Consider the following 22,295-nt stretch of genomic DNA (forward strand, 5'->3'; position numbering starts at 1 on the left):
ATACTTCTTGGTATATTTTTCGTGTTCTAGCATGCACGTGTGATCCTGATGGCTCAAAATTTCCCATGTGCGATGTCAAAACTGGCGAATGTGTATGCAGTCCTCACTACACTGGGAAAAGTTGTGCTGTCTGTGAGGTGAGTCGAACAGTAATCTCAAGTTATGAGTTTTCATCAAAGGGACAATTTCAACATAGCATCATATTTTTTTACTGACAAACTGCAAACTAACTTGTACAGAGTACACATAAAGGATTATGTTAAACACACTATTTACCTTGTATGCAATTTATTCATCATATTCATGACGGATATCTTCACCGTGTATGCAAATTCCAATGTCATTACCCCCTTCTCCTCCACTGCCACTCAGTGACTAGATGACTAGATTGCTCATTAGTTGGAGGATCTTTTTGGTGTTCAGATATGTGAACTCTGTACAAGATAGTTTATATTTAGTAAACAAGAAAGATAATCTGCTTCATCTTGTAGGTCATCTCGCCCATCTCAAGGTCAAACAATTATTACAAACACACCCCCAATGTCTCAGACAAAGAAAATATTCCTATGGACACATTTAAAGCTATGCATCAGAAATATCATTCAAAGTCAAAACTAATCCTGCCATAGACATATCGTTCAAGGTCACCCTAATTACACCACTTGTCATTGATGACCTCATAGTGGTGGGGGGAGGCTTAGAACCGGCTCAAATCTCTTACTACAGTTTCGAAAATCAAAAGATTTTTTTATTGGATACAACATATTTTTATAGCGGAAAATGGTCGAACACGCAAAACATTATTTCTAACTCTTTGGCTTTGAATCTTGTTAAATTTATATTGTTGTAGAACGGATACTGGAAGCAATCCAAAACATGTGTCGAATGTAAGTGTAACGAGCACGGTTCCTTGGGGGATACCTACTGTGATAAAGAAACTGGACAGTGTCAGTGTAAAACAGGAGTGACGGGAAACTTGTGTGATATCTGCCTACCAGGCCATTATGGAAACGTGAAGATTGGCTGTAAAAGTAAGAAAGCTCAATTTCTTTCAGCTAGGTTATTTTGATTTATTGTCATTTCTGATTCAAGATCTGTCTCTGTCTTAGAAACGATAATGGTATTCAGTTCAATTGACAACTTACAACAGAAATTGTGATGAATTGTTCAAATATTTAATTTTTGTTACCCAACCATCAACATACGAAAAATTAAGTGAATAGTAGTTCTTCTATGAAGCTTGATCTACAGACTACAAAAGTTAATAGCGTTTAGTTTACTCTGTACCATAACATGTTGTTAGATAAAACATATATAGGGTCTCATGAAGATCTGCATTGCTACTCATTCCTAATGTTCCTACTCTTGCAAAACATTTAGCTGTTTCTCTTATTTCCTCTTCTGCTTAGAAACTATTTTCTAATTTTAAATCGTCAAGGTCTGCGAAGAGAATCCTTCCTTTAATTTTGAGCAATTTGTCTCTGATGAAAGTTTGTTCAACTATCAATTTTCCTAGAATGCGATCCTTGTGACAAAAAAGGCCACATATGCGATCCAACGAATGGAAAATGTGTCTGTCCACCTCTGACTACTGGAAGTCTATGTGAACGTTGTTCACCAAATGCTTGGGGTTACGAACCGGCCATTGGATGTAAGGTAAAAATTATAATTTACAGTTTGTCTACATAAAAAGTACTAGATTTATTTCATATTATTGACTTGAAACAATGTGAACCTGGTTCAATGGTTCAAAGTGGTTCCAGAATCAATCCTCGTGGAAAAACCACAGATGACTCAAATTCATCTTGATGTGTAGAAATTCTGTGGTAGATTAATAATTCTGAAAGTAACCTCTTACTTCAATATCATTTCCAGCAAAATATCAAAAGGAATTTGTAAAATTACTCGTAAAAAACATTTATAATATCAAGCATTCTGCCATCAAATCCATGAGATATAATTTCATAAATGCTCATTTTAGGCTTGTGCATGTTCAGCAACCGGTAGTTCTGATCTTCAATGTGACTTAACAAAAGGAACGTGCTCCTGCCAAGATGGCTTCGAAGGTGAAAAATGCGACAGATGTAGCTACGGCTACTATGGCTATCCAAACTGCAGAAAGTGCGGATGTGACCCTACAGGAACCGAAGAAGGACAGTGCCAAAATGGCCTTTGCAGGTGCGCTGATGACGGGACTTGCTTGTGCAAGGTAAGCATCTACTACAAACTCATAAATTTGCCTTCATTGTCATGTGTTCAATTGTGTTTCACAGCAAAACGTCCAAGGAAAGAACTGCAACACCTGCAAAGAAAACAAGTACGGCCTGAGGAAAGATAATCCACAAGGATGCACTGAATGTTTTTGTTTCGGCAGAAGCAATCAATGCGAGGACGCTCTTTATCATTGGAGCAAAACCACCAGGCTGGAGAGGAATATAGAAGAGAGCAACCAAGTAGGTATTATACCTGGTTTAACTTTTGGAAGATTCTATAGCTTTCTACTGTACCGCAGTTTTCTCACAGTCCCACAAGACTCTTGAGAAATGATCCCTCAACAATCCTGAGAGATGTATTTTGACCTGGCAGACCAGAGCATCCAGAGGGATACAAGGCAATATGTCTAATGGGGTCCATTAGTCATTGGACCCCACAGGACATATTACCTTGTGTCCCTCTGGATGCTCTTATATGTCTAGTGGGGTCAATTATTCATTGGTCCCCACAGGACATATTACCTTGTGTCCCTCTGGATGCTATAATGTCTAGTGGGGCCCATTAGTCATTGGACCCCACAGGACATATTACCTTGTGTCCCTCTGGGTCCATTAGTCATTGGACCCCACAGGACATATTACCTTGTGTCCCTCTGGGTCCATTAGTCATTGGACCCCTCGGGACATATTACCTTGTGTCCCTCTGGATGCTATAATGTCTAGTGGGGCCCATTAGTCATTGGACCCCACAGGACATATTACCTTGTGTCCCTCTGGATGCTCTTATATGTCTAGTGGGGTCAATTATTCATTGGTCCCCACAGGACATATTACCTTGTGTCCCTCTGGATGCTATAATGTCTAGTGGGGCCCATTAGTCATTGGACCCCACAGGACATATTACCTTGTGTCCCTCTGGGTCCATTAGTCATTGGACCCCACAGGACATATTACCTTGTGTCCCTCTGGGTCCATTAGTCATTGGACCCCTCGGGACATATTACCTTGTGTCCCTCTGGATGCTCTAATATGTCTAGTGGAGCCCATTAGTCATTGGACCCCACAGGACATATTACCTTGTGTCCCTCTGGATGCTCTTATATGTCTAGTGGGGTCCATTAGTCATTGGACCCCACAGGACATATCACCTTGTCCCTCTGGGTCCATTAGTCATTGGACCCCTCAGGACATATTACCTTGTCTCCCTCTGGATGCTCTTATATGTCTAGTGGGGTCCATTAGTCATTGGAACCCACAGGACATATTACCTTGTGTCCCTCTGGATGCTCTTATATGTCTAGTGGGGTCCATTAGTCATTGGATCCCACAGGACATATTACCTTGTGTCCCTCTGGATGCTCTTATATGTCTAGTGGGGTCCATTAGTCATTGGACCCCACAGGACATATCACCTCGTGTCCCTCCGGATGCTCTGGTCTGCTAGGTCAGAATACATCTCTCAGGGTCGTTAGGGGGGGCTATGAGGGATCATTTCTCAAGAGTGTTAAGGAGCTGTGAGAAAACTGCGGCACAGTAGAAATTTGTATCTGGTTATTAAAAAGATTATCCATATACATTGATAATATATTTCACCATTGTTGGGATATTGAATGTATCTCGAGAACTATTGATATAGGTTCTTGAAGTGCATTCTGGTCATCCTCAAACTGAACTTTCAATTAATACTTCCACATAATTTCTGTTGAGGTTGCCGAAGACGAGCTGATGTTGCCAACGACCTTCATGGGAGATATTACCTCATCTTATGGAGGTTATCTGGTTGTAGAGGTACCAGGTGGCTATTTTGATGTCTTCTTGGAGGGAAACTCTGTAGAACTACATTCTGAAAGCAACAACAATGAACTCCAACTGGTCGAGTCGGAAAATTGGCGGGTGGTTTCAAGAAATACAGACTTTCCCAGTAGCTGCGTTCATCGCCTTACCAGAGCTTGCTTCATGGTGGTTCTGCAGAAAGTAACGGCTTTCGTGGTCAAGTCCAACAACAGGTAACTTATAGGATTGATTATTCAGCAGTCGTACACTATTTAGAGTATCTTATAGTACTTTTTTCTCTTCAGGAATAGTTCCTTCAACTATATGTTTTCTGTCTACTGTCAAATTCATAGTACTAACTCTCCTCCACAGGATCAAAGAAGTTCTGTTGGACAAGGCTGAGAATGAAGAGTCCACCTATCCTGTTACTCACTCAATAGAAAAATGTCAGTGTCCTGAGGAGTACACAGGACTTTCTTGCCAGGATCCCAACGAAGGCTTCTACAGGTATTACCCAAGAGACCAGCAGAGCTCCTGGGTTGACGTTGTGGTGGGAATTGCGAAAGAGTGCGACTGCGGAGGGCACTCAAGCGAGTGTGATGCTGAGACTGGGTTTTGTGAGGTAAAAATAATAGTATGCGACAGATGATGAACTAAGTGCTATCAACGATTGGTTTTTCCAGAACTGCGATGAACATACTAGTGGCAACCATTGTGAGACATGTATTGAGGGCTTCTACATGGATAAATATAGAAATTGTGCTCCATGTTTATGTCCTTCTGCTGACCAAAACAATGCTAAGAGTTGTTTCCCCAAAGGAGACCATTTCAAATGTGAATGTAAAGAAGGTGAGTCTTGGTTGTATATTTTAGATCCTAGTTGAACTTCAGTTGATGAAATTATCATTTTTTTATGCCAGGTTACACAGGAAACTTCTGCGAGGAATGTGACGAGAGATTCTACAGGAAACAAAACTCTACTTCTTGTGAGCCATGTAACTGCAACCGCTTCGGTATTGTGCCAGGAGATCCAGGAAATTGCAATCAATTTGGAAGATGTACCTGTGGTCAGGGATTCACAGGTGCAAAATGCGACCAGTGCATGGAGGAACGAAAATACATCAAAAACGGAATATGTGAAAGTGAGTTTGACTTTATCAAATATATATTCGTTTGCTTTGCCAAAATTATCAATCAGATTGAATAATTCTCCTTCGAAAATTGATGAAACAAAATCATGTATGATTTTAGCTTGTGATGAATGCACAATGAAGCTCTTTGACGTAATAGACCTGCTGAAACACGACATTGAAGGCCTATTTGAGATATTCAAAAACGGTATCGGTCCTCCCTGGAAAAAACTAACGGAAAACGTTGAGAAGTTGAAGAAATTTTCAGCAAGGTACTATCAGAAAAAAGAAAAACTTGATTTACTCACAGAAAATGCTGATAAAGAAGACAACGAAGCTAAGGTAACGAAAATTAAGGAAAAACTGAGCAAGAACAGTATCCTTGCTGAAGAAAATCTTGGCAGAACTGACAAAATCTACGAGAAATCTGGTAGATTACTTGAAGAGTCTATGGAACTCAGTGGAAAACTCATAACCCTCATTCAGAGCCTTGAGAGCTTTGGTACAAAACATGTAAATTTGAAGGAGGCCTTGAAAAGGGCTCGTTATACACTCAAAGAAATTGAGGGAGTTTCAAAACAGTTCACGGCCTACCAAGATGAAGCTCTTTCGTTTTGCGCCAAGGTCAGCAAAACAGTTGACAATTTATATAAACTACCTCCAGAATTACCAGAAAAGCAGCTGGTGGACTTGAAAGGAAGGATACAAGATCTCATTGATATTGGTACCCACGTGGAGAACATCTCCAAGATCGCAGATATAAAAAATCTGGAAAACTCTAAGGGATTGGAGAAGGTGAAAGAAAAAGTAGAGATTCTGAAGAGTAAAAACAAAAATATAGAGATTGCTTTGGGAAATATTATGAAGAATAATGTTGCGATTGGAGAAGCAAAGGACAATCTCCACATAGTCTATGGAGAGTTAGGAAAAATTCAAGATTTCGCCGAGTTCAAGGAAATTGAAGACAGGGTGAAGAAGCAGATGAAAGATATTCCAGAAATTGGTTTGCTCCACTCCAGGGCCATAGAACATGTTCAGAGGTTGGATGAGAAAATCAATAAATATAACAGGTTTGTTGATTAATATATTTTGCACGTATTTTTATCGTACTTTGAAATTTTTGATACTACTGAAAAATAAAGATCCTTGACACCCATCTTGCCCTACTCATTTTTTCACTTTTCTGAACTGTCTTAGCTTTTACCTAAACTTTGTTGGCTTTCTTCGCTTGATTTTTTCAATCAAAAGCTAAACAAGAAGATCTCGTAGAGATGGATTTGAGTGAATTATTTCATTATCATTATACAACTAATTACCTCATTGAAACTGATGATATTGCACCCCCTATAAGATGAACTGTCACTGACAGACCCCTATTAGGACTGACTTGGGTGTATTTTGTTGTCAACCTTGGTGTAATAAGATAGTTTATTACATTTTTTCTCTGTGTTCTGAAAGTCTGAGAGGAAGCAGAGATTTATTTCAATTCATTCCTCACCAATAATGTTCGCAGCTTATTCAACTTCACCAAAGATGAATGGAAAAAAATCAATGCCAGTGGAGCATATGAAGCCATTGTCAGTGGCGTCCAGGAAGCTGAAGCATCAGTGAAAGTCTCAAGAGAAATTCTGAATGATGCCATTGGTCTCATCGAACCTGAAAAAATGGACAGCTTAGGTGTTAGAACGAATTTGGCTCACGCTTATTCCGATAGGCTCAAACAGAGGATAAACAACCTGAAAAACATATCAAAAAGTAGGTTTTACATAGTTATGGTTTTTGCTCAATCTAGGTTTCAATTGAAAAATCCGTAGACTTTGGAGAGATCCAGAACAAACTGGTCAAACTGAAGTATGGTATACTGGAAAACGGCAAGTCAAACAACGATCTGACTCAAATCCTCCACAAAATCAACAATGAAATCACGTCCCAGTCAGAAAGAGTGGCAAGTCTTGAGGAAGCCATGAAAAATGCCACCGTAGTCTCTGAAGACATGCGAAACATTGAGAAACAGCTTGACGACATGAGTTTCGACAAACAGTTCGTTCTGACCAAGAAGTATCAGAAATATTCTGAATTGACAGCACCAGAAGGTAAAGGGTTCATGTTTAAAAAATCTGCATAAATCATTTGGAATTCTTTTTCTGTAGAAATAGCTGCTTTTTTGGACAATCTGGCAACGAACCGTCGAAAATTACTGGATCTGAATATTTCCCCTGTTAGTTTTGCTACTCTTGAAAACCACGGAGGAGTAGATAGCTTCAGAAGTTTTAGAGACAAAATGAAGACTCTGGAGGAGAAAATCAAGCAAGCCAAGCAACATATAGATGTGGTAAATATGATCTACCAACTGTTCAAAATACTCCTTTCAAATTATTCTTTCCTACTTTTCAGATTGATGTTGCCATGGACCTGACCAATTGCTTGATGTCTTACAGACTACCTGAATCTCAGCTCTTCCAGAGCCTGTCTATCACATTCAAATGCCGGAATTGCATGCTCTTCAAATGGTCTAAATCTTCCGTTGAAGTTTTGAAGCTGATGGTTCAAGATGGACGACCTACGTTGTTGATGGAGGAAAAAGAAATCATAATTCCCAATTCCGAAAACCAGCAGAGAACCATCAACTTGCAAAAGTCAGTACCCAACCAATCTGTTCAATTTGTGAAATTTCTGGTGTTCCACAAGGAACCGTTTTGGGACCATCACTGAATTGAATATATTTTTGTCTATAACAAGTTTTCGTTTACAAAAACGTTTTCCAGGGTAGGTGCTCTTTTGAAAGTGCAACTTGATGAGGTTGAAAGAAGCGAAAGAGTGGAGGGGATGACAGTCATTAGTACGGAAGATGACATAGAAATCGGATCTTTGGAGGCACCAACTCATGAATCGTATGTCTCCAAAGTTTTCTTGAACGAAAACAATTTTGGGCTGTGGAACTTCAGAACTACCAGCGGCTTGTGTAAGGGTCAAAAAAGGTAAGAAATATTGGCAGTAGTGAAGTGGAAACTCTTGAAACAATCATTTCGTTCCAGAGATATCATCAGTGACTACAGTGACAGAAACAGCTTCTTCAATGGTAAAGGATATCGTGAATACGGTATCAACCATTCTTTGAATCCCAAGAAAATGGCATTGAAGTTCTTTTTCAATACATTCGATGAAAACAGTACCATTTACGTCGCTGAACACGTGAGTAAAAATTTAATAATAGTATGAAACTTTAACTTCTACTTCGTTGTTCTCTTAAACCTACAAATCTGTTGTTCACCTTAGATTATGAGGTATATTTTAAGTTTTGGGAATGTTTCCTCTCAAGCTTGATGAATAAGTGTATCACACTTCACTAGATCGAACATTAAATTGTACTCTTCCTTTTTAGGTATTTCGACAACCTTGTAAACTTACGACAGCTTTTCTAGCTGGAGAAACCTTCGACCAGTCTGACTCATCAATTTCTTCCAAGTCTATGAAAGACTTGCCCTCTTCCTTGCCTCTGTTCATAGTATTATTCCAACAATTTTCTTCATTATAAAAGGTGTGGCTAGGAAATAACTGAGGCAAACAGTCCAAGCTTCGAGGTCAAACACCAGATTGCTAAGTCGCTTGACTTTCCTCTCTACAATCTAGCCGGTTGGTGACACTCACTTGCTCAGTTGGACCACACCTTTGTTCGATCTGTGTATCTGCTTAAATTGTCAATGTGAAATTTTCAGTGAAACTCGATAAATCCGCAACAGACATATTATCTCTTGCAATACGTGTATGAGGACGAATGTTATTTACACAGATTTTTGAGTGGTATAAACGTTTCAAAGAGGGACGAGAAGACATCGAAGATGATCCACGCTCAAGACGTCCTTCAACTTCAAAAAACTGATCAAATCATAAAAGAAATCGGCAACCTCATATGTCAAGATCGCCATTTGTGTACCCGTGTGGTTTCCAAACCTCGAGAAATCGACATATAACCAGTTAGACGAATATTACTGAATATTTCATTATGAAAAAAGTGTGTTTCCAAATGGTGCTTAAATTCTTCAAGCCTAAACAAGAAGACTCATGAATAGAAGTTTTCGATGCCTTGAAAACTATTAAAAAACGATCGTAAACCATTGAAAGGAGTTATTACATGGAACAAATTATGGTTCTTTACCTTTGACCCAGAATCTAAGCACCAATCAATGCAAAGTCACCGTAACTGAAGAAACTTGGAATGTCAAATCAAAATGATAATATTTATTTACAACATCAATGAATTTCTTCATGTCCCTGCAGGGCAAACAGTGAATGAAAGGTATTATTTTGAGGTTCTAGCCACTCTCCAGTAGATTGTGGAAGAACAAGCCATGGATCCTTCATCAGGACAATGCTTCAACTTAGACGTCACTGATAGCTCAGTAGTCGAAGCAAAGCATGAGATCCTTGTGGTGAAACATCCACCCTGCTCATCCGATCTAGCTCCACGTAACTTTTCCATGTTACCGAAAGTGGTGGGGGCATTGAGGAGAACTAGATTTGATACAGTGGAAGCAGTGAAAGAAAAAGTGACAGAGGCGTCAAACTGTTTCTCAGAAAATGTCTCAGAATACTGCTTCAAACAGTGGCAAATTGGAACGGAAAATTGAGAGGTTGAGGGAGAAAAGTGTAGCTGATAAAGTGGAAGTTGTGGGGGAACAAAATAATTTTTTTTCTAGCCAAACCTCGTATTTTCAGCTGTTCATAAGTTGCTTCCTTCTCGTGATCCTGTGTCTGACATTTGCATATAACATGACTAGCCTCCCCTGCCTCCTTTATGCATAGCTTTCAGTGCAGAACAAATGTTCAAATTTTGAATAAAGCCGACGCAAATTGATGCTAGATCATCCAGCTTTGGTGGACAGTATACTTTGTATACTCTTCCTGATAGATAATCTGATGATTTGGACAGCAAAGACTTTGTTTTCAAGATGATCATTTCCACAGATCGTCTCCGCTGAAAATCGAGTGCCTCATTTGAAAAACTAGATCCTGAATTGTTAACAATGTTCTTCTCATCCATTCCAATATGGTTCACACTTTCTCAAACAAATTTTATCAATAAATTCTTTCCATTGTTTCAGAACAAGAGCTGCTCGTTCATCGCACTTTTCTTGGAACATGGACTCGTCAAATTGGCCATAAAGCACAGCAATGGCCAAAGCGTCCTCTTACCTCACCACCATAGAGTGAACGATGCAAAAAGACACGTCGTTGAAGTCGGTATGACCCACAACAACGGCGTTCAAACGTACAGCTTGGTCTTGGATGGTCAAACACCGATCATAGTGAGCAGGCAGGTGAATAGGAGACACGTCTTCAAAATAAAGGAATCCAAACACTACTTGGGGGGCGTTCCACCTACGTTCAATAGGTTGTGTGTTCCCATCAACAGTACGTCGCTGTTGGGATTCCTGGGACAAACTTCGCAGAAGGAGAAGCTCACGAATGAGACTATTTCTTATGGAGTGGTGAAAACTAAGCATGATGTGAGTAACATACTTTTATCATTATTTGTCTATCTAATATCGAAACTTGATTTGATTTTGTTTTTATTTGAACATTTTCTTCATTTGCCCCAAGAAACCAGCATCCTTATATACTTTTTCAATAGGGTCTTCCGAAATTTGACACTCGCTGGCTCAATGACTTAACGACTGACTCACTCACTCACTAACTGACTCACTGACTAACTGACCGACTGTCTTATCCACTGATCATAGATTTACTGAATCACTGACTAACTTACTGATCGATTAACTGACTCACTGGCTGGCTGACTCACTGACGAACTCACCAACTGTGCCACTGACTGGCCGACTCACTTACTCACCGACTGATCCACTGAGTAATCCACTGACCCATCTACTGACTCACCGATCCACTGACTGACTTGCTAACCCACTGACTGACTCACTGACCCGCTAAGTGACCCACTGAGTGACTCACCGACCCACCTACTGATTCGCCGACCCACTGACTGACTTGCACACCCACTAACTGACTCACTCTCTGACCAACTGAATGACTCACTGAGGAGCTGACCAATTGACTCACTAGTTGGCTGATTGACTGACTTACTCAGTAACTGACTCGCTAACTGATTGACGAACTGACCGACCGACTGTGTCATTGACTGACCGACTGATCCACTGAGTGACCCACTGACCCACCTACTGACTTGCTGACCCACTGACTGACCCACTGACGAGCTGAATAACTGACTCGCTGATCGACTGATTCACTGACGAGCTGACCAACTGACTCAGCGAATGGCTGGTCGACTGACTGACTCAGTAACAGACTCGGTAACTGATTAACGAACTTATCGGCTGACTGACTCATCGACAGACGTACTGAGTGACCCACTGACCTACTTACTGACTGAGTCACCGACTGACTCACTGATTGATTGACTTACGGACAGACGGATGGATCGAATGAGTGACTGACTGATTCTCTGACAAACTGACGTACTGAATGACTGACTTACTGACACACTGACTGACTGGCTTACTCTCCGACTGAGTGACTAAGTGATGCACTGACAGAGTGAATCACTGACAGACTGACTGGGAAGAGAATCGCACAGCCACTTGCGCATGGTGACCTGCCGTCAAGGCATGCGTCGCCACACCAGCAACCGGTTTCACGTGCGACTATGGATGTTTCACGTCAAAAAACAAAGTTTGTAATAGAGAACTTCATACAGGTGCAGGAAAAACAACTTCTAGTCTATCAGTAACATGACGTTTTCAATAATTTCACCCATCCTGATCTCCAAAATATATTTTCTCTCAGCTTTTATTCACTAGAATCGATATGTTTTGCTGGGTATTGTTTTGAATCTGTACTAGAGTAATTCTGTACACTAAAATCTATTTCAGGCAATAGACTTTAGTCAAGTGTGGATCCACCAGAATGGACACATGGATATTAACACGCACATGGAAAAGATCAACAGCATCAGCTTCATCCTGAGACCTACCAGCTCAGACGGACTCATCATGAAATTCCTCAAGAATAATAATAATGAAGACAATTATATAGCACTCAGCGAGCTGAATATTGTCATCAACGGTGTAAGATATGATAGTACGAGTCTCATTTTGAACGACTACAACAACGTTGAATTGAACTTCGCCAAGAACAAGAAAGAATTGACAGTTAATGGCAAGACTGAAGATTTGAAAGGCAGAGGAAGAATCGGTGTAGACTGGATTCAAATCGGATCATCAGACAAGGGTTTCAGTGGAGGAATTCGGGATATTTTAATAAATGACAGGTTAGTTCATGAACTAAATAATGAAAACTTTATAGGCACATCCAATGTCATATTACAAATTGAAAAAGTTAGTTGTTCAAGAAACATTTTGAAGAATTGTAGAAGAAATGGAAACTACCCATCACGATTTGATCTCCACAAACAGGTGTAGTTTTTGAAATCACTATGGATCTTCATCTAGTAACGGCCGACTCAATCAAAAAAAATTATTTCTATCTTATCATTCTTTCACATCATAAATCCGCTTTGATTTTTTTCCAAAATTCCTCAGGGGAATTTCATTTCGTGTCAGGTATTTTCCTGCAGAGAAACATCACCATTTCATTTTTCTTGCAATACATTCCTGATGGAAGGGGGGACTGAAGTCTCCGGCAGAAAAAATCAAAACCAAGCACTGGCACTGCTCCCAATCACCAAAATTGCCCCAATCTGCTCAAACTAACCAAGTTATCTATTTCATCTTCTGAAGAGGCCAATTTGGGTGCTCCCAAACAACATAACATTTCACAGCGCGTGCATCGTGAATAGTGTTACATTTCTAGTGTTTGGGAAATATGCTTGTTTTGAACTACATTCTTGTTTCGAGAAACTTATTTCTATCGTACTTTACTCCACTCTTGTATACCCCACCAAGAAGCTACCTTAGACAACTATAGCCTAGTCTATCTAACTCTTCCTTTTTCTCCACTGGTTCGTTCTCTTCTACCTCACCATATCTCACTTCTCCAGTGATCATTTTCCATTGGTTGCTGTCTGTGTCCCTTTTTCACTCTTCATCATCTTCTTTCCATTCTCCACTGCTCACGGTTTGCTAGCTGTTATGGTATCTTCTCTAACCACTACCTCCAACTCCTCTTTCCGTTATTCTCTTTTCAATTCGTTTCACCACCTATTCTGAATCGTTCTATCTCTATTTCATGCTATCTGTTATCTATTCTCTTTTCTCCTTTCTCAGTGTGATCTTCTCCTTTCAATTATTTTCTCCCTACTCTACTTTATACTCCCCATTCTCTGTTTTCTATTTTTCGACTTCATATTCTGTATCTCTAAAGCCTTGTTCGTGCTATGACCTCCATTCTCTTTTCACTACGATTTTGCTATTCTTCATTATCTTTTCTCCATTATTCACTCCCTAACCTGCCCTTTATTTCGCCCAGGCTTTATTCTCACCATTCTCCACTCTCTAACTGATCTAACTACTTTATACTCTCTATCGATTGTCTAGTCCCTTCCCCTACTCCTCACTTTCCACTCTCTTTTGTCTGTGCTCTACTCCCCATCATTTGCTCTTTTTTTTGCAAAACGAATCAGACTTTCGTGGCCAAGTTGCTCTGTATTTGTCAGTTTCTTGAATTGTTAATCTTTTGAATGATCAGTAGATAGACAAAGCCGATGCTGGCCCCTTCCCCCCTTCGCAACCCTTGAGATCGTGGTCTTCAAGATAGGACCTCGAATGGGCCAATAGGAATGGCCAACATAAGCGGTTTTCATATTCAGGCTATTGGACAGCATTATCTACTCTCTACACAGTTAACAGTTTCAATTTATTTCAGGTTATTAACTTTCAATGAAACATCAGTTAGAGGATTCTCCAACGTGGAAATAGGCAGAGAGAAACCTCTTCCAAAAACCAACATCTACGTGAAAAGTTTAACCATGCTCAAATTGACAAACACCATGCAAAACACGGAGAGATGCGTGGAACTCAACAGTTACGAAACAATGAATGATTCTGTAAAATTTGGTGACAAGTTCAACAGCTACACCCGCATCAGAACGAATTTCTGGAGAACAAACTATTTGCTACAGTTGGACTTCAGAACGGTGTATCCCAATGGAGTGATATTTATAACAGTAAGTGTGAGAGTCTGCGATTTCGAACGAATGTTATTTATTGTTTATCCTAGAGCAACAAGAAAATGAACTACATATTCTTGGAGTTGAAAGAAGGCCAGCTGAGGTTGAACATACGTGGGAGAAAGAAGAGGATCAAAACCCTGCCGATAGCATCCCAACAAAAGCTGAATGACGGTGACTGGCATAACATACGGCTAACAAAGAAGTTGAAGAAACTTTCAATCATTCTTGACAAGGAATCCAAACCCAGTAGAATTAGTGTGGGAATCAAACCAAGGGACGAGATATACTTCGGAGGAGTACCATCCAATTCGGAATACATGATGCTGAAGGATTTGGTAAGATATCTCAAGCCTACTGATGATGCATGCATGCAAGTATAACCTCTGTAATGTCTATCGGGTATAATTCAATGTCCAGCTTAATATAATCTGGGGAAGTAGTTTTTTTTTCGGCAGGCATTCACCAGGCGAACTAACCTGTCTTGATTTTTTCAGAAAACCAGACTCCATCCTTTCCGAGGTTGTATGAAATCACTGAAAATCGACAACGAGGAGAATATTTTTTCGAAAAATGGTAAAGACGTAATACATTCAAATGTCGCCCGTTGTTTCTCGAATGTTGAAGAAGGAGCATATTTTGCCGGAGATTCTTACGCTATATACAGTAAGTTTTTCGTTCATCTTGGGTCCGATTGACCTTCTAAAATAACCATAAAATGTATAGAAATAGTGAACCAAAAACTTCAATATAATTTGTTATAATTGAATGTTAACACAGATAGATAATTGATAATCTAAATGAGTTTTGCATGACTCTCCAGCTTCCTGAAATAACGTTTCCTACAAGTGGCCTTCTTCGAAAGGAAAAGTAATCTTTCTCTTGAAGATGATCACTTGGTGGTTGAAACAGGTATCAAGGTGTTGAAAATAATGGTTTGGAAGTGTCGTCTCTACGGCTATCTTCGCTTAATACATACATTATTACAGAGGAAGACTTCCAAGTAAGCGAATTGCTGGAACTCAGCTTCGAATTCCGCACCTCAGAACAAAACGGCATTCTCCTGAGCGTTTCAAATCACGGCGACTATCCAGCTCTATCGGTGGAGCTACAGAACGGAGCTATGGTCATGGCAGTCAACATAGGAAATGGAGTAGTATCAAACGTGACCAATAATCTCGATTCGGACTTCTCGCTGTGCAACAACAGATGGCACAACGTGACTGCCCTGTATTCCACTTTCGAACTCACGGTCAATGTGGATGGAATCAGGAAGAGCTGGGTGCAATCTGATATCAATTCCACTATGGATGAGATGGAAGCGCCTTTGTATATTGGTGGATTGCCAGGTGAGTTATTATTTCAATGATTTTTGTTTGAAACAAGTGCAAAACAGACAATGTTTCGTGTACAAAATTATGGTTTGGTGATGGGATCAAACGCCAGTAATACTTACTGATGAGATTTATTTGGATTTTTCACTATAAACGGTTTGCAGAACCGCGACACGTGCTTCGTTATACGATAGCTTTCTCGAGCTTTTATCTGCTATACAATAACTTTCGCAAGCTTTTCTCTGCTATACGGTAGCTCTTTCAAGCTTTTCTCTGCTATACAATAGCTTTTCTTCGTTACACAATAGCTTTCTGAAGCTTTTCTCTGCTACACAATAGTTTTTTTGAGCTTTCCCTCGCTATAGAGTAGATTCTTCAAGCTTTCCTTTGCTATTTCAAGCTCCTTTCCTCTTTAATAGCTTTCTCAAGCTTCAATCTGCATTCTAAAGCTTTCCTCTGCTATACATAGCTTTCTCAAACTTCTCTCTGCAATACAGTAGCTCTCTCAGGCTTTTCTCTGCAATGAAATTGTTTTCGTAAGCTTTTCTCTGCTACACAAGCTTTTTTCTGCTATATTATAGCTTTCTCAAGCTTTCTTCTGACTTACAGTAGCTCTCTAAAGCGTTTTTCTGCTATACGGTAGCTTTCACAAGCTGTTTTATGCTGTACAATAGCGTTTTCAAGCTTTTTTCTGCTATACAATAGCTTTTCTTCGTTAAACAATAGATTTCTGAAGCTTTTCTCTGCTATACAATAGCTTCTTTGAGCTCTCCCTCGCTATAGAGTAGATTCTTCAAGCTTTACTTTGCTATTTCAAGCTCCTTTCTTCTTTAATAGCTTTCTCAAACTTTAATCTGCATTCTAAAGCTTTCCTCTTCTGAACATAGCTTTCTCAAGCTTCTCTCTGCTATACAGTAGCTCTCTCAGGCTTTTCTCCGCAATAAAATTGTTTTCGTAAGCTTTTCTTTGCTACACAAGCTTTTATCTGCTATATGGAAGCTTTCTCAAGCTTTCTTCCGACATACAGTAGCTCAATCAAGCTTTTCTGTACTGAACAATAGCGTTTTCAAGCTTTTTCTTCGAAGCGTTTCTCTGTTATACAATAGCTTTGTCAAGCTTTTCTCTACTATAAAGTAGCTTTTTCGAGCTTTCCTTCACGATAGAGTGGCTTCTCCAAGCTTTTCTCTTCTATTTCGAACTCCTTTCCTCTTCAATAGCTTTCTCAAGCTTTAATTTACTATACAATAGCATTCTCAAGCTTTTCTCTGCTATACATAACTTTCTCAAAAGCTTCTCTCTGAAATACTGTAGCTCTCTCAGGCTTTTCTCTGCAATACAATTGCTTTCTCAAGTTTTTCTCTGCTATACAACCTTTTATCTGGTATATGAAAGATTTCGCAAGCTCTCTTCTGACATACAGTAGCTCTCTCAAGCTTTTATTTGCTATACAGTATCTTTCTCAAGCTTTTTCATGCTGTACAATAGGGTTCTCAAGCTTTTCTCTGCTATACAATAACTCTTCTCTATTACAAAATTGCTTTCTGAAGCTTTTCTTTGCTATACAGTAGCTTTCTCGAGCTTTCCTTTGCTATAAGGTAGCTTCTCCAAGCTTTCCTTTTCTATTCCAAGCTTTTCTCTATTATACAAGCTTTTATCTGCTATATAATAGCTTTCTCAAGCTTTCTTCTGACATACAGTAGCTCTCTCAAGCTTTTCTCTGCTATACGGTAGCTTTCTGAAGCTTTTTCATGCTATACAGAAGCTTTCTAAAGCTTTTCTCTTGAAGATCGAGAGGGAGATCAAACTGTTAGATCTTCCTCTTTAAGACGATCACTTGGTAATCGAAACACGTGTTTCAACAGTGTTTAAAAAATTCAAAAATTCAAATTTTTTGTTTTCAGATGAAGCGCCAATTGGTACCTTAAAATCCGGAACAAATTTCAAAGGCTGCATAAGGAAGTTGAAAATAGAAAACCACGTGATGGACTGGTCAGATATGAAAGAACTGAACAACGTTTCTTTGAATTCATGTCCAACAGATCACAGCTAGAGAAAAAATTGTTGGAGGTGTTCATATGTCAGTTTCATGTTTGTAAGTTTTCTCAAAAAAGTACATTCAAAAGTGAACTGAGCAAGATGTTGAAGTCGAAATAGAACACTTTTCATAGAGGAATGATGACAAGGTACTTTTTTGTGATAATTTGCAAGTAATTACAAGACTATGGAGTCTAATTGTAATAACCAAACCAAACGAAAATCGATAGTATTATATACCGAAATGTATTATAAAACCTCATTGTCATTACAAATTGTACATATCTAATGTATATAATTATTTAATTTTCAAAAAACTGCCATAGATTAATTAGTGTAGGTAATGTAAGTAGTTTATGTGGATTATTTGTATATATTTTCGTAAAGTGTTTTTTTTTTCGACGACGTCTTTGAGTTGATCGCTGACTTACTATAATTTATTATCGATGGTCTTCAGTTCGGGAATTTCAGCTGTTACAAGGACAATGTATTGTAAAGTTATTTTTATGTGAATAAAGAAATATTCACTGTGATTTTTTTTTGTCAATAGTCCTCTCATACCTAGAGTGAGTAACATCAAGTAACAATGTAAGAAAGTTGGAGTCCAAAAAAAGCAATCATTGTCCCTGAGGCATCAAACTTTCCATCATTATTTGACTCAAAGAATTGATGAAATATCATCGAATATTGGTAAGTAATTCAAAAATACGCAATTTCTTTGAAGTGAAAATTTTTTCAACGAAAATATTAAACCTAATGAATCTCAAGTCATTTTACAAAACATACGAAACAGAAACAGTTATTCAAAAAAAAACTGAAGGGCTCAGTTCACTATTTTCACCAGGACCCTCTTACTTGAAGCAAAAAAGAAATAAGACTTTCAGCAGATTTTATATATTTTGGCGAATGCGCCAGTGTTAATATAAAATTTTGCCGCAATAACTTGGTTTTTATAAATACTGAGTTGAGAGATGATAAATTGGATAACGGCCGATATTAGTATACAAAATATGTTCGTTTCATCATTTGTTTGTATGTTTTGTTTGAACGTGATTTCGTTTCATTAGTTGACAGTGAAAAAACAATTCTGTAGTTTTCATCGGCCTACTCAAGAAATGCATTCCTGCAGTTCTAGAACCATTCACATTTTTAGTGAACCTATCATTTCTCACTGGGTCATTTCCGAAGTCTCTCAAAATTGGAAGGGACATTCCCATTCATTAGAAAGTGGACAGATATCAGCGACCATGGAGATCCTTCTAGATTTACCTCCTCTCCACATTTTTCTTGAGAGAGAGGCTAGATGGATTGCATATAGACTTGTGCACATCGTGAATCAATCTAATGCTGGTTGACACTGGAAATCGCAGCAATCTGGGAATGATCTCTGACATTATACCTCCAACTGTCAACTACCACCCTGGATCCTCCGGGAGAAGGAAATAGTTATTGGTTCACAGAGGATTCAAAAACACCTTCAGGCTCTGGTTGAGGTGTTTTCAGTCGCAGACCCAGAACAGAGATATCAACCTGTCTAGGGACCGATGCGACTGTATTTCAAGCGGAAATCTATGCTACCTCATACACAAGTCGATAAAAATTTTCTCAAACTGTCGAGCAACATGGGCAGCTCTTGGCTCCTACCGAGCAACCTCTAAATTGGTAGCAAATTACCAAAAACGATCCTACTCACTAGGAAGACTCAACAAATTGCTTCTGGATGGCAAGAAGATTCAAGGACTTCAAGGACTTCAAGGATTCACTCACCTTTCGAAGCTTGAAACCAAACAGTTTTTGGACTACTGTAGGGAACTACGATGTCCCCACAGGAACTGTCGTCTGAACCATCATATGCAGAGACTCGGACTCAGGATGACCACATGCGGTAGATTGCAGTAGATGAATTTTCGCCGGTAGATTTCAGTAGATTTGGATAAGACGCCTTGGCGATAAGATTTTCATTTCAATGTGAGTGGCGACATCTACAGTAAATGACATGAATTCATTGTTTTTAGGTTCTGCCCGCTCGATACACAGAACACAAATTGGTTACAGATCATAAAACATCCATTCCCCGATTACTTATCACAGTTTTCTGAACATATCCAACCTCTGACTATAGACAGAAGAAGAAGATGATAATAATATATAACCTCATTTCACTTTTCATTTTCAAGCACGTAAACATTTCTGTTTTTGAATCTTGACATCTAACACTTGACATAGTTCAAGTGTTCAAAATAACCAACAACAAAGGACCAACTAGAAAGCAACTTGCTTTTTCAAGTATTAGACTACACATATTCGCCATACCCGTAAGAAGGCCTTCTATATTCAGTCATACAAAGGTCATACTATTCAAATGTTTTTACAATCGCCACCTTGTGGTCAAAAACTCAAATTATGACTATATTGGAGCCCTTCAAATATATCGCAGTAGATTTCAGTAAGTTTTCAACGACACAGTAGGTAAATTTCTCAAATAATATGTGGTCACGCTGCTGGGACTGTCGGAAGACAATGTGTGTCTCTTCTGTTTGTAAAATGATGGAACAGCAGAGCATATACTTCGTGCCTGCCCCGCTGCAGTCCAATCAAATTTTCAGAGTTTGGCAGAGCCACACTTCTAGCATACGACCTGAAAGATCACTACTCAGCATATATACTAGTCGGCTTCCTTGAGAAGTTGTGTGAGCCACGATAAATCCTTGCGGATTGCGGGGGAGGATCACTTTTGACCTAACCTAACCTGACCCATTAAAATTAAAGTTGTGCGATTGTTCTGCAGTATCACTATTAAAAAACTCATTCAGAGTGGCTCGTTATACAAACTTTCTTTGTATACGACACATACCTTGAATAACGAGATTACCAACAAACCGCCCTGCCGACATTAGATTTGTTTTCGGCTCATTCACCTAAAAAACGTACCAACAAACGTATAATACAGACATCCGAGTCGGCTTAGTTGAACATTTTTGTTGCGCAAAACGATCTGCGGTAATGAATCAGTACCTACTATACAAAGGTATTAAGCGGATATAATATATATGCTGTTCCGCGGACTGAATTAAAAGGAATTTATCATGAAAACTTGCTTGAATGGGCTCGACGCAGTTTACAATAAACCGTTGCAACGTTGGGATTGCTCCTAATATTTTTTACCTACATTCATCGCAGAAGGTTTGAAAGAACTTTCGTTTTGCATGCCTTTTCATAGTAGGGAAAAATGGATGAAGGTCAGATAGAAATCGAAGATTTTTTTTTGAAACCAGGAAGTAATGTTTGGTTTATTCAACAATGATTCTTGTCAATCTGACAAAAAAAAAGGTGTAGTCAGAAGAGGAAGGATTCCAGATAGATAGATAGAAGTTTATTTAACCACACACAATTTCAAGAATGTGTTAACACACAGATATAATATATAGATATAATGGTTAAACCTATAACATTAATGATTGTAAAGAGGATATAATATAAGAATTCAAGATATAACTATCGTTAATGGTAATTTCAGTTGCACAACGTAAAATACAATGTAAATAAAAATAAAAGTTTTAAATAAATGCAAAGAATAATACACACCTCTACACTGGTAAAAAAAATGCCACAATAATTGAAACACAATGAAATATATAATATAAATGAAACGATGTAAATACAATGTAAATAAAAGTAAAACTTTCAAATAAATGGAAAGAATAATACACACATGTACACTAATCAAAGAAAATGGCAAAAGAAAACGATGTAACGACGTAATACAATGTAAATAAAAGTAAAACTTTTGAATAAATGGAAAGAATAATACACACATGTACACTAGTCAAAGAAAATGGCAAAAGAAAACGATGTAAACGACGTAATATAATGTAAATAAAAGTAAAATTTTTCAATAAATGGAAAGAATAATACACACCTGTACATTAGTCAAAGAAAATGGCACAATAATTGGAACACAATAAAATATATAATATAAAGAAAACTATGTAAGCGATGTAAAATACAATGTATATAAAAGTTAAACTTTTGAATAAATAGAAAGAATAATATACACCTGTACACTAGTCAAAGAAAATGGCACAATAATTGGAACACAGTAAAATATATAATATAAATAAAACTATATAAACGACGTAAAATACAATGTAAATAAAAGTGAAACTTTTAAATTAATGAAAAGAATAATACACACTTGTACACCAGTCAAAGAAAATTGCATAATATTTGGAACACAATAAAATATATAATATAAATGAAACTATGTAAACGATGTAAAATACAATGTATATAAAAGTGAAACTTTTGAATAAATAGAAAGAATAATACACACCTGTACACTAGTCGAAGAAAATGGCACAATAATTGGAACACAGTAAAATATATAATATAAATAAAACAATATAAACGACGTAAAATACAATGTAAATAAAAGTAAAACTTTTAAATTAATGGGAAGAATAATACACACTTCTACACCAGTCAAAGAAAATGGCACAATAATTGGAACACAATGAAATATATAATATAAATAAAACTATGTAAACGATGTAAAATACAATGTTTATAAAAGTAAAACTTTTGAATGAATAGAAATAATAATACACACCTGTACATTAGTCAAAGAAAATGGCACAATAATTGAAATACG

General features: G+C 38.2%; 1 protein-coding gene across 1 annotated transcript in view; it reads left to right on the plus strand.

Moving 5' to 3' along the window:
• wb (wing blister) overlaps nt 1-18,177 on the plus strand; it is a 155,227-nt gene extending 137,050 nt beyond the window's left edge. The window contains exons 14-36 of the mRNA XM_074186832.1: nt 31-137; nt 851-1,031; nt 1,517-1,656; nt 1,982-2,209; nt 2,274-2,453; nt 3,921-4,219; nt 4,359-4,608; nt 4,670-4,835; nt 4,907-5,128; nt 5,238-6,186; nt 6,630-6,871; nt 6,931-7,209; nt 7,267-7,448; nt 7,511-7,752; nt 7,882-8,094; nt 8,152-8,308; nt 10,219-10,623; nt 12,022-12,419; nt 13,973-14,273; nt 14,327-14,614; nt 14,774-14,942; nt 15,266-15,625; nt 17,512-18,177. Coding sequence (XP_074042933.1) covers nt 31-137; nt 851-1,031; nt 1,517-1,656; nt 1,982-2,209; nt 2,274-2,453; nt 3,921-4,219; nt 4,359-4,608; nt 4,670-4,835; nt 4,907-5,128; nt 5,238-6,186; nt 6,630-6,871; nt 6,931-7,209; nt 7,267-7,448; nt 7,511-7,752; nt 7,882-8,094; nt 8,152-8,308; nt 10,219-10,623; nt 12,022-12,419; nt 13,973-14,273; nt 14,327-14,614; nt 14,774-14,942; nt 15,266-15,625; nt 17,512-17,660 — 6,107 coding nt within the window. The 3' untranslated portion in view covers nt 17,661-18,177. The remainder of the gene's footprint in view (nt 1-30; nt 138-850; nt 1,032-1,516; nt 1,657-1,981; nt 2,210-2,273; nt 2,454-3,920; nt 4,220-4,358; nt 4,609-4,669; nt 4,836-4,906; nt 5,129-5,237; nt 6,187-6,629; nt 6,872-6,930; nt 7,210-7,266; nt 7,449-7,510; nt 7,753-7,881; nt 8,095-8,151; nt 8,309-10,218; nt 10,624-12,021; nt 12,420-13,972; nt 14,274-14,326; nt 14,615-14,773; nt 14,943-15,265; nt 15,626-17,511) is intronic.
• Nucleotides 18,178-22,295: the final 4,118 nt, after the last annotated feature.

Source organism: Leptinotarsa decemlineata, unplaced genomic scaffold (assembly GCF_025532065.1).
Source record: "Leptinotarsa decemlineata unplaced genomic scaffold, Ldec_3_MD MMD2_P_RNA_scaffold_5, whole genome shotgun sequence".
Lineage (NCBI taxonomy): Eukaryota > Metazoa > Arthropoda > Insecta > Coleoptera > Chrysomelidae > Leptinotarsa > Leptinotarsa decemlineata.